Source organism: Coregonus clupeaformis, unplaced genomic scaffold (genome assembly GCF_020615455.1).
Source record: "Coregonus clupeaformis isolate EN_2021a unplaced genomic scaffold, ASM2061545v1 scaf0253, whole genome shotgun sequence".
NCBI classification, from domain to species: domain Eukaryota; kingdom Metazoa; phylum Chordata; class Actinopteri; order Salmoniformes; family Salmonidae; genus Coregonus; species Coregonus clupeaformis.
The window spans coordinates 379,574-392,658 of record NW_025533708.1 but is presented as its reverse complement, the minus strand read 5'-3'; the positions used below and the strand labels follow the sequence as shown (position 1 = coordinate 392,658).

Below are 13,085 nucleotides of genomic sequence, written 5' to 3'. Positions count from 1 at the left end.
TTGATTCCTACACCACATCCACGCCTTCTGACAGATAGTAAAGCAAAATGATCTATTCAGATAATTGTTTCCTTATTTCGTAAGCAGTCTATGGACTGCTCCAACGAGTGACAGCAATCCACACTTTAGTTTTTGGTAGAAAAGTACTGCCAAGAAACGTTAACATTAGCATTTTCGGACTAAAAACATTACTTTACTCAGTATAGAGAGTCTGAAGTTACACATCACACTAGGGGATCAGGGATGTAGAGCACTGCGTTTGCAACGCTAGGGTTGTGGGTTCGATTCCCACGGGGGGCCAGTATGAAAAAAAAAAAATATATATATAATAATAATCATGTTATATATAATAATATAATATATAATAATATAATAATAACTCACTAACTTTAAGTCACTCTGCTAAATGACTAAAATATAAATGTAAATACACTACAACAGTGTGACTGTTTTGGAATAAAACGTTCAGTATATTTCCTTTAACATCCTCTGTGTTGTATGCTTGTTGTTTAACTATGAATATGTTCTAGGTCATTTTGAGACCTTAAGGAGCATCAGGTACTGCTGGAATGTCTACCAATAGCATGTCCATCTTTTTGTGCGAAATTACACTGGTCACTCAAAACATTTATATTTAAGTATTAAGAAAGTATGAATAGTCCTCACTTTAGATTAGGGTCTGCAAAACTACTTTACAAATGATTAGTAAATGGTTTATAAGGATATTTATTAAACATCTTATGATCTTATGAATTAATCAATCAATCAAATTTATTTGTAAAGCCTTTTTTACATCAGCAGATGTCACAAAGTGCTATACAGATACCCAGCCTAAAACCCCAAACCATAAGCAATGCAGATGAATAATTATTACATACTATAAAAGTGGTTTATAAATGTTTGAATAACTAGCTAGCTTACTAACATTTACAAATGTGACCTACCGGCTCGATTCGGTCCTATGTAGTAAAATTTGAAATAGTCTTTTTTACATTGGATAAAGGTAGTGAGTAAAAAAATGGGATGTCATGCACTGCAGTTGAGAAACAATGGGAAAGTAATTCTGCTTTAAAGGTTGATAAACTTGTAACCCCACTTTTGAGAAAATGGCCCTTGAATGTTTTTGTACACCTACTGGAGAGCTCTTCTTTGTCTACACCCAGCATCTTTCACACCCTCTTAATTAAGCCCTACCCATCTCTTTAACAATTCACGTGAGGCCATGTGCTAAACAGAGTAAGGTAGGGTAGTAAGCAACCAAAGATTTCAAGACTAAAAGTGGTGAAAGTAGTGGCAAAAATACACTTAATCTAGTCTTTGGCCTATATCCTAATCTGACTTTGGTGTAGCTCACTTTTTTCTTCACATTACCGTCTCTCAAAAAAAAAAGTTTATTTGTCACATGCACAGGATACAGAAGGTGTAAACGGTACAGTGAAATGGTTACTTGCATATTTGCATAGTAGCAAAATCAAAAATAGAATGTGTCCAGATAAATATTGTTTAAATATTATATAATTATTAGATGATTCTTACCTAGACACACTTGTCTAAATTGATGGGTTATGCGAAATAAATGATCTAACCACCCCCCAGCCACATCTAGCTAAGTGGATGGGTCATGTTCATGAAATACAATAGATGACCGTAATCACCCCCAGACACACCTGGCTAACTTGATGGGTCATGTAATCATCTGGCGAAGTGGAATCTTTTGTTTAGACATGTAGCTAGTTAGCTAGCTAAACAATGAACCTAATGGTGCTTTAATGAAAACTGGGAACTTGGAAAAATACTGAGGTCAAATCATGACGTCAGTGATCTTCAGGTCGGAAAGTCGGGGCTCTAGAAATAGGCCAGAGTTCCCGAGTTGTAATTACGAGTTGGATGACCATTCAAAGCAATATCAAATCAAATCAAATCAAATTGTATTGACCACATGCGCCGAATACAACAGGTGCAGACATTACAGTGAAATGCTTACTTACAGCCCTTAACCAACAGTGCATTTATTATTAACAAAAAAGTAAAAATAAAACAGCAACAAAAAAAGTGTTGAGAAAAAAAGAGCAGAAGTAAAATAAAATAACAGTAGGGAGGCTATATATACAGGGGGGTACCGGTGCAGAGTCAATATGCGGGGGCACCGGCTAGTTGAGGTAGTTGAAGTAATATGTACATGTGGGTAGAGTTAAAGTGACTATGCATAAATAATTAACAGAGTAGCAGCAGCGTAAAAGGATGGGATGGGGGGAAGTGCAAATAGTCCGGGTAGCCATGATTAATAGGCCATAGTGCAAAATAGTTACAATTTCATATTAATACTTTAATGATAGATGTGCAAAAGATGATGTGCAAATAGGGATACTGGGGTGCAAATTAGCAAAATAAATAACGATATGGGGAAGAGGTAGTTGGGTGGGCTAATTTCAGAAAGGCTGTGTACAGGTGCAGTGATCGGTAAGCTGCTCTGACAACTGATGCTTAAAGTTAGTGAGGGAGATAAGAGGCTACGGATTTTTGCAGTTCCTTCCAGTCATTGGCAGCAGAGAACTGGAAGGAATGGCGGCCAAAGGAGAGGTTTGCTTTGGGGATGACCAGTGAGATATACCTGCTGGAGCGCAGACTCTGGGTGGGTGTTGCTATGGTTACCAGTGAGCTAAGATGAGGCGGGATTTGCCTAGCAGTGATTTATAGATGACCTGGAGTCAGTGGGTTTGGCAACGAATATGTAGTGAGGGCCAGCCAACAAGAGCGTACAGGTCACAATGGTGAGTAGTATATGGGGCTTTGGTGACAAAACGGATGGCACTGTGATAGACTACATCAAATATTCAGAGTAGAGTGTTGGAGGCTAATTTGTAAATGACATCGCCGAAGTCAAGGATCGGTAGGATAGTCCGTTTTACGAGAGCATGTTTGGCAGCATGAGTGAAGGAGGCTTTGTTGCGAAATAGGAAGCCGATTCTAGATCTAACTTTTTATTGGAGATGCTTAATGTGAGTCTGGAAGGAGAGTTTACAGTCTAACCAGACACCTAGGTATTTGTAGTTGTCTACATACTCTAGGTCAGACCCGCCGAGAGTAGTGATTCTAGTCGGGTGGGCGGGTGCAAGCAGCGTTCGGTTGAAGAGCATGCATTTAGTTTTACTAGTGTTTAAGAGCAGTTGGAGGCTACGGAAGAAGTGTTGTATGGCGTTGAAGCTCGTTTGGAGGTTTGTTAACACAGTGTCCAATGAAGGGCCAGATGTATACAAAATGGTGTCGTGCGCATAGAGGTGGATCCGAGCATCACCAGCAGCAATAGCGACATCATTGATATACACAGAGAATAGAGTCGGCCAGAGAATTGAACCCTGTGGCACCCCCATAGAGACTGCCAGAGGTCCAGACAAGAGGCCCTCCGATTTGACACATTGAACTCTATCTGAGAAGTAGTTGGTGAACCAGGCAAGGCAGTCATTTGAGAAACCAAGGCTATTTAGTCTGCCAATAAGAGTGCGGTGGTTGCAGCAGAGGGTGCAGAGCTGGTGGCCAGGGGTAGTGGTAGCCAGGTGGAAAGCATGGCCAGCCGTAGCAAAATGCTTGTTGAAATTCTTGATGGTGACAGTGTTTCCTAGCCTCAGTGCAGTGGGCAGTTGGGAGGAGGTGCTCTTATTCTCTATGGACTTTACAGTGTCCCAAACCTTTTTGGATGTAGTGCTACAGGATGCACATTTCTGTTTGAAAAAGCTAGCCTTTGCTTTCCTAACTGATTGTGTATATTGGCTCCTGACTTCCCTGAAAACGTGCATATCGCGGGGGCTGTTCGATGCTAATGCAGTATGCCACAGGATGTTTTTGTGCTGGTCAAGGGCAGTCAAGTCCGAGGAAAACCAGATGCTATATGTTCTTAGTTCTGAATTTTTTTGAATGGGGCATTATTTTTTAAGATTGAGAGGAAAGCACTTTTAAAGAACAACCAGGCATCCACTACTGACGGAATGAGGTCAATATCCATCCAGGATCCCCGGGTCAGGTCAATTAGAAAGGCCTGCTCGTTAAAGTGTTTTAGGGAGCGTTTGACAGTGATGAGGGGTGGTCGTTTGACCGCGGACCCATTACGGATGCAGGCAATAAGACAGTGATCGCTGAGATCCTGGTTGAAGACAGCGGAGGTGTATGTAGAGGATACATTTGTCAGGATGATATCTATGAGGGTGCCCATGTTTACAGATTAAGGGTTGTACCTGGTAGGTTCCTTGATAATTTGTGTGAGATTGAGGGCATCTAGTTTAGATTGTAGGTTGGCCGGGGTGTTAAGCATATCCCAGTTTAGGTCACCAAGTAGTACGAACTCTGACGATAGATGGGGGGCAATCAGTTCACATATGGTGTCCAGGGCACAGCTGGGGGCTGAGGGGGGTCTGTAACAAGCGGCAACAGTGAGAGACTTATTTCTGGAAAGGTCGATTTTTAGAAGTAGAAGCTCAAACTGTTTGGGCACAGACATGGATAGTATGATAGAACTCTGCAGGCTATCTCTACAGTAGATTGCAACCCCACCCCCTTTGGCAGTTCTATCTAGACGGAAAGGAGGCTTCTGATGTTAACGTGCAAGAAACCAAGGCTTTTAAGGTTACAGAAGTCAACAAATGATAACGCCTGGGGAGTAGGAGTGATACTGGGGGCTACAGGGCCTGGGTTAACCTCTACATCACCAGAGGAACAAAGGAGGAGTAGAATTCGGATACGGCTAAAGGCTTTAAAAACTGGTCTTCTAGTGCGTTGGGTACAGAGAATAAAAGAGGCAGATTTCCGGGCGTTGTAGAATAGATTCAATGCATTATGTACAGACAAGGATATGGAAGGATATGAGTACAGTGGAGTTAAACCTAAGCGTTGGGTAACGATGAAAGAGATAGCATCACTGGAGGCACCGATTGAGTCGGTCTCCGCGTGTATTGTGATGGGACAAAGGAGCTATCTAAGGCAGGTTGAGCTAGACTGGGGGCTCTACAGTGAAATAGTACAATAAGAAATAACCAAAACAGCAATAAGCAAGGCATATTGACATGGGAGAGAGGCATAAAGCAATCACAGGTGTTATTCGAGAGAGCTAAGACAACAGCTGGTAATGGCGACAAAGTTTGGGCTGAGGCTAAACATAAACAGGATGCGGTACTGTATAAAGTAACAGTCCAGCAGTTCCCCCTGTATATATAGCCTCCCTACTGTTATTTTATTTTACTTCTGCTCTTTTTTTCTCAACACTTTTTTTGTTGTTGTTTTATTTTTACTTTTTTGTTAAAAATAAATGCACTGTTGGTTAAGGGCTGTAAGTAAGCATTTCACTGTAATGTCTGCACATGTTGTATTCGGCGCATGTGGCCAACACAATTTGATTTGATTTGATTTGATCAGCTGTATAGCTGAGTTATCAGAAGGTCCAGTGAACAGCAATAGGAGAGTTTGGAGGTAGTTCGGGGGCTGCTACAGCACTGGCGAGCAAGAGGCACGGCTTGCGTGTGCTGGCAGGCCGGGGCTAGAAGATGGCTCTTCGTGGTCGACGTCGTAACGGGAAGCCTGTTGAAACCACATCAGACGATTTCGTGGGCAGACCAGTCGTGTTGGATCGGCAGGGCTCCGTGTCAACACTAGGAGGTCCCGTCCGGTTGACAGAGAGGTAGATAGCCGGGAGATGGGCCTGGCTCGAGGCTAGCTCAAGGCTAACTGGTGCTTGCTAAGGGGCAGCTGTAATTAGCCAACGACAACAGCCATTCGGTTTTCTCTAGCTAGTTGCGATGATCCGATATGCTCTGGGTCGATTGCACGCTGTGCAGACTGGCCTACAAATTGTCCAGGCTAGAGCTAGAGCTGGCTGGTGGGTAGTGCAGGCCACGGACAATGGTTTAGACCACTAACGGCGGCTAATAGCAAGTAGCTAGCTAGCTGGCTACAACAGCCATTCGGTTGCAGCTAGCTAGTTGCGATGATCCGGTGTTAGAGGTCCAGTGATTCCGGCAGAAAATCCGATATGCTCTGGCCATTCGGTCTACCACATCCATTCGGTTGCAGCTAGACTAGTTTCAGTTTAAGGTTCTTGATGAAAGTTATAAATAAATAATATAATCCTTTCCACGTTGGGTGAGGCGGGTTGCAGGAAAGTATATTTAGTTTAAGAATGAAAAGTAAAAAAGTAAAATTTAGAAATATATACAAAATAGACAAATAACTACAAAACTGGCTATTTACACGAGGACACGACAGAAAACACGACCGCACTGCTACGCCATCTTGCATACAACCTGGTGCGTGTTTGGGAGGGGGATGAGTGGAAGACAGCATTATGAATACCTGGTGATGCCCTACGGTTTGATGAATGCTCCATCCATCTTCCAGTCCTTTGTGAACGAGGTGTTTCGGGACATGCTTGGTCGCGGTGTGGTGTTCTACATCGATGACATCCTGGTGTATTCTGCTACGTGCGCCGAACATTTGTCCCTGGTTCACAAAGTGCTGGCCCAACTAATGGAAAATGACCTTTATGCCAAGGCAGAGAAGTGTATGTTTTGCCAGCAGTCCGTCTCCTTTCACGGATACCGCATTACCACCTCAGGTGTGGAGATGGAGGGAGATGGCATTTCAGCTGTGCGTAATTGGCCGACTCCAACCACGGTTAAGGTTAGTCAACGCTTCCTTGGCTTCGCCAACTACTATCGGAGGTTTATCCGGGGCTTTGGCAAGGTCGCAGCTCCCATTACATCCCTGTTGAAGGGTGGGCCGTCCCGGCTCCGCTGGTCTGCTGAGGCTGACCTGGCCTTCAGCAAACTGCGGGGTCTGTTTACCTCAGCCCCGGTACTGGCCCACCCCGATCCATCACTACCATTCGTAGAGGTGGATGCGTCCGAGGTAGGGATAGGCACTGTCCAATATCAACGCTCGGGCATGCCACCCAAGCTCCGCCCCTGTGCCTTCTTCTCTAAGAAGCTCAGCCCAGCGGTGCAGAACTACGACGTTGGTGATCGGGAGCTGTTGGCTGTTGTCCGAGCTTTGACCGTGTGGAGGCATTGGCTCGAAGATGCGAAACACCCTTTCCTCGTCTGGACGGACCACCGTAACCTGGAGTACATCCGGGCAGCGAGGAGGCTGAATCCTCGCCAGGCCAGGTGGGCCCTATTCTTCACCCGGTTTGATTTTACACTGTCATACATTCCGGGTATGAAGAACGTGAAGGCAGACGCACTGTCCCGGCTGTATGACACAGAGGAGAGGCCCAGAGACAACACTTCCATACTCCCGGCCTCCTGCATTGTGGCGCCGGTAGTATGGGCGATGGACGCGGATATAGCGCAGACATTATGCACAGATCCATCTCCACCTCAGTGTCCAGCTGGAATGCGGTACGTGCCTGCTCTTATCCGTGATCGTCTGATCTTCTGGGCACACAAGTCACCCTCCTCTGGTCACACAGGTATCAATGCGCTGCCTGATCGGAAAGTACTGGTGGCTTACCTTGGCTAAGGACATGAGGGTGTACGTCTCCTCCTGCTCGGTGTGCGGCCAGAGTAACGCACCTAGACACCTCCCAGCGGGTAAGTTACAACCTTTACCAGTTCCACAACGACCATGGTCTCACCTTAGTGTTGATTTCTTGACTGATCTTCCCCTCTCCCAAGGAAACACCACCATCCTGGTCGTGGTGGACCGCTTTTCCAAGTCCTGCCGCCTCCTTCCTCTGCCCGGTCTCCCCACGGCCCTGCAGACTGCGGAGGCCCTGTTTACTCACGTCTTCCGGCATAACGGGTGCCAGAGGATATAGTGTCCGACCGAGGTCCCCAGTTCATGTCCAAGGTTTGGAAGGCATCATGGAACGTCTGGGGGTCTCGGTCAGCCTGACCTCTGGGTTCCACCCTGAGGGCAGGTGGAACGGGTAAATCAGGATGTGGGTAGGTTCCTGCGGTCCTACTGCCAGGACCGGCCGAGGGAGTGGTCGGTGTTCTTGCCTTGGGCAGAATATGCCCAGAACTCTCTCCGCCACTCCTCTACTAACCTAACGCCATTCCAATGTGTTTTAGGTTACCAACCGTTTCTGGCACCGTGGCACCAGAGCCAGACCGAGGCTCCTGAGGTGGATGACTGGTTTCGGCGCGTGGAGGAGACATGGGACGCTGCCCACGTTCACCTCCAGCGCACCATACGTCGTCAGAAGGCCAACGCTGACCGTCACCGCAGTGAGGCCCCGGTCTTCGTACCGGGGGATCGGGTCTGGCTCTCGACCCAGAATCTGCCCCTCCACCTGCCCTGTCGGAAGCTGAGCCCGCGGTTTGTGGGGCCGTTCAAAGTCCTGAGGAGAATCAACGACGTCACTTATAGGTTATTACTTCCCCCTGATTACCGTATTAACCCCTCGTTTCATGTGTCTCTCCTCAGGCCGGTGGTGGTTGGTCCGCTCCAGGAGTCTGAGGTGCGGGTGGTTCCTCCACCTCCTCTGGACATCGAGGGGGCCCCGTCGTACTCTGTCTGTTCCATCCTGGATTCGAGGTGTCGGGTGGGGGGCCTTCAGTACCTTGTGGAGTGGGAGGGGTACGGTCCGGAGGAATGGTGCTGGGTCCCAGTGAGGGATATCCTCGATCTCTCCCTGTTGCGGGATTTCCACCGTCGCCATCCGGCTCGCCCTGCTCCACGACCTCCTGTCCGTCCCCGAGGCCGGGGTCTGCGCGCTGCTGGAGCTGCACGTCAAGGGGAGGGTACTGTCACGACTTCCGCCGAGGCTACCTCCCCTCCTTGTTCGGGCAGGCTTCGGCGTTCATCGTCACTGGCTTACTAGCCACTGCCGCTCCATTATTCATCATTCCATTTGTCTTGTCTTGTCAATCACACACACCTGGTTCTTATCCCCTCATTAGTCTGTGTATAAGTGTTCCCTCTGCCCCCCTTGTCTTTGTGGGTAATTGTTTATTTGTGAGAGTATTGTAGCTCGGTAGAGCTACTCGTACCTTATTATTGCCGGGGTAGATATTTCCCCTGTGCCTGTTATTGTTGGAGCTACCGTTACCTTGTATTTCCAGGGTAGATTTTCCCCTGTGCCTGTTTCGCTTGTCGCTATCCAGCGCTATTTGTGTAAGACGGAATAAACTGATGACTGGTGAATACCCTCCTGCGCCTGCCTCCTTCTATCACACTCATCACAAATGTAGTGTCTTGTCAACAATGAAATCATAGTTTTCACCAAAATAAGTATATTTTTATACAAAATAGATATACCTTATTCTTATTCCACCATACTTTTTACTGAGTGCATTCTGAAAATATTCAGACCCCTTGACTTTTTCCACATTTTGTTACGTTACAGCGTTACTCTAAAATGGTTTAAATAAAACCATTTCCTCATCAATCTACACACAATACCCCATAATGACAAAGCAAAAACAGGTTTTTAGAAATGTTAGCAAATGTATAAAAAATTCCCCGGAAATATCACATTTACATAAGTATTCAGACGCTTTACTCAGTACTTTGTTAAAGCACATTTGGCAGCAATTACAGCCTTGAGTATTCTTGGATATGACGCTACAAGCTTGGCACACCTTTATTTTGGAAGTTTCTCCCATTCTTCTCTGCAGATCCTCTCAAGCGCTGTCAGGTTTGATGGGGAGCGTCGCTGCACAGCTATTTTCAGGTCTCTCCAGAGATGTTCGATCAGGTTCAAGTCGAGGCTCTGGCTGGGCAACTCAGAGACTTGTCCAGAAGCCACTCCTGCGTTGTCGTTGGCTGTGTGCTTAGGGTCGTTGTCCTGTTGGAAGGTGAACCTTCGCCCCAGTCTTAGGTCCTGAGAGCTCTAAAACAGGTTTTCATCACTCTGTACTTTGCTCTGTTCATCTTTCCCTCGATCCTGAATAGTCTCCTAGTGCCTGCCGCTGATCAACATCCCCACAGCATGATGCTGCCACCACCATGTTTCACCGTAGGGATGGTGCCAGTTTTCCTCCAGACGTGATGCTTCGCATTCAGGCCAAAGAGTTCAATCTTGGTTTCATCAGACCAGAGAATCTTGTTTCTCATGGCCCGTAGCCCTGCGTGGCATCGACTGTGCCACAAAAGCATGCCGAAGTGGCAAAGTCGATATCCACGTTTTTAAACAATGTTATTATTTATGGTCGCAAGCATTATTTAGAGGTAATTCTATGAGGGGGGAGGGTGTGTACTTTCTTTTTACAGTACAAGGGGAGCCACCGTGCTTCTACACCTGCATCACTAGCTGTTTGGGGTTTTAGGCTGGGTTTCTGTACAGCACTTCGAGATATCAGCTGATGTATGAAGGGCTATATAAAATAAAATTGATTGATTGATTGATTGATTGAGGGTCATGTGAAAATATTCCCAGTACATTTTGAATTGTCCCTAATTACTTAAGGTGCTTTTGAGATCATTGATCGATACAACTGAACTGAACTGGAAATCACATTTCATAGTCACTTTTATCAGAGAAAAATCAGAAAACCCACAAGAAATTGAAAATAAAACATCAAGGGGTGATTGGGTCAGAATATAGTGTGGTTGTTCTGATGTCTGACAAATAGTATTTGTCCCCATGATGTAACTGAGACAAAGTCTCCCTCAACTATAAGAAGTATGGTTCATAATTCAGTTCAGATGGACATTTTTACAAGTCTACGGGATGTTCCTATGGAATGGCACAATTCATTTTGATTGCATGTGCTATAAGCGGGTACACCATGAAGTTATACCCTCTCATCAACTTCCTTACTGTCAGCTTTCCTCCACACTGACTAGCTGACATGTGGTGTGCTGTCATGTCTCCTGAGGTTGTGGATTATGGTCCAAACTGAGCACTGACATCACCCAAAACAGTTAGTCTTGAACAGTTATCCTGTTTCCCATGTAAAATAGCCTTTGAGTGCCCAAAACATCAACCATACTATATTTTCTCCATTAACATGCTCAGTTGAGAAAATGTACATTTTCTCTCATGTCTAACTATCAGTAAGAATGGACAAACTAGGTGGCCATAGCAACATCCAATCCTGTCATACATTACATCATGCTTTCACAAATGATTTGTTTATCACACCGTTTGTTCATTTCTGTGCTCGCTTTTGTGTGTGTGTGTGTGTGTGTGTGTGTGTGTGTGTGTGTGTGTGTGTGTGTGTGTGTGTGTGTGTGTGTGTGTGTGTGTGTGTGTGTGCAGAGAGACTCCGGGGAGGGGAGTGTCTGTCAGTCATTCAGGGATAAATAGAGAGGCAGAGCTCAGAGTTTGTCAGAAGGCAGACCTGACTGGGTCACACACAGGATCAAGCAGGAGCAGGACCTCAGCATTTCGACCCTTTATTACAAATGGAGACACATGAAGATGTTCAATACTGTTTTCAAGACAGAAACTCTTCTTGCAGAAAGGCTTTGCTATCGACATCTATCTACATAACACTGTACATCTTCTTCTCATTGATTTCAGCAGTTACAGTATTTCTGAACATACTGGTGATCATCTCCATCTCTCACTTCAAGCATCTCCACACTCCAACCAACCTGCTCATCCTCTCTCTGGCTGTGTCAGATCTCCTGGTGGGACTGATTGTGATACCAGTAACGACTGTAGCAATAATGGAACCATGCTGGGATTTTGGGAAATATTTCTGTGTGTTTTATTTCTACATCACTTGTTTATGCGTTTCATTATCTCTGGGCAATTTGGTCTTGATATCTATTGACCGTTATGTTGCTGTGTGTGATCCCTTATTGTACCACTCTAAAATAACAATAACAAGAATGATGTATTGTATATCCATTACCTGGTGTTGTTGTATCATATACGATGCTGCTATTGCAAAAATCTTTGTAAATGTACAGGTACCCAGTAGGTGTTTGAAAGAATGTTTTACTGTAGAAGGGTCAGTCTGGGGTAATATAATTGACTTTGTAATTACAATGGTTGTCCCATGCTCTATTATTATAACACTTTATTTGAAAATATTTGTGGTGGCCAGATCACAGGCCAGAAAGGTATTTTCAAAAGAGGCTGCCAGTGTGTCTGGTGTTAAAACTGTACAGGCAAATAAGTCTGAGAGAAAAGCAGCAAAAACTCTAGCTATTGTTGTTTTCAACTATCTCATTTGTTGGATTCCATTTCATTTGTATTTATTTTTTCTTTTAATTGATAATCTATCATCATTTATCATCAGCTTTCTGCCACTTGTTAATTCCTTAATTAATCCAATAATTTATGCTTTCTTTTATCCATGGTTCAAAGTAACAGCTAAACATATTTTAACTCTGAAGTTAAGACGTTCATAGTTCCTATGTTTTTATTCCCTAGTTTGAAATAGTTATGTTAATCTTTTTTTTTTGTAATTGCTTCGTTCATGTAACAATACACTGACATTACTCATCTCAGTGTTGTCATCATAGATACATCTGGTGGTGATACAGAATGATTTGGATGGATTGGAATGGGATGACTTGGAGAAGGCATATGAAGGCATAAGCTTGTTTTATAAAATACATTGTAGTCATTTAGGGTTGTATATTCCAAATACCAAAGTCTGTGGTTATTCTATGAAATGTAATTATAAATAGTATGTAATTATTCTAAAAGTACATATTGAGGACGTCATGGATCATTCTATATGTTGTTTAACATTACCCTCTAGTGGCTCAATTGGGACACAACGCCTTTGTGGTAAAGTTGAAATGTACAATACTGCAAGATAACGGATAACGTCCAAGTCTCACTCAATGGTGTATTTTAATAGTTGATGGTAAAATGTAAGAATATGCAATTATGTGTAAAACTTAATAATAACGTTCAGTAATAAACCATTTATAAGGCATTTACAGTTTGCTCACAATTTACTAGTCATTACTCCCACACTTGTTAAATTTAGCAATCTAGGTATTCTCACATTTCTAAATAACTTTTTAAGATTATTCATAAGATGTTTAATAAATGTCCTTATAAACCATTTACAAATCATTAGTAAAGTATTTTTGCAGTTCCTAATCTAAAGTGAAGACTCATCATGCTTTATTAGTACTTTATAAATGTTTTGAGTGACCAGTGTAATTTCTCACAAAAAGATGGACAT

General features: G+C 44.1%; 1 protein-coding gene across 1 annotated transcript in view; it reads left to right on the top strand.

Moving 5' to 3' along the window:
* Positions 1-12,805, top strand: part of LOC121554902 (trace amine-associated receptor 13c-like) — a 28,563-nt gene extending 15,758 nt beyond the window's left edge. Inside the window, exon 3 of the mRNA XM_041868617.2 lies at positions 11,293-12,805. Coding sequence (XP_041724551.2) covers positions 11,293-12,294 — 1,002 coding nt within the window. The 3' untranslated portion in view covers positions 12,295-12,805. The remainder of the gene's footprint in view (positions 1-11,292) is intronic.
* Positions 12,806-13,085: the final 280 nt, after the last annotated feature.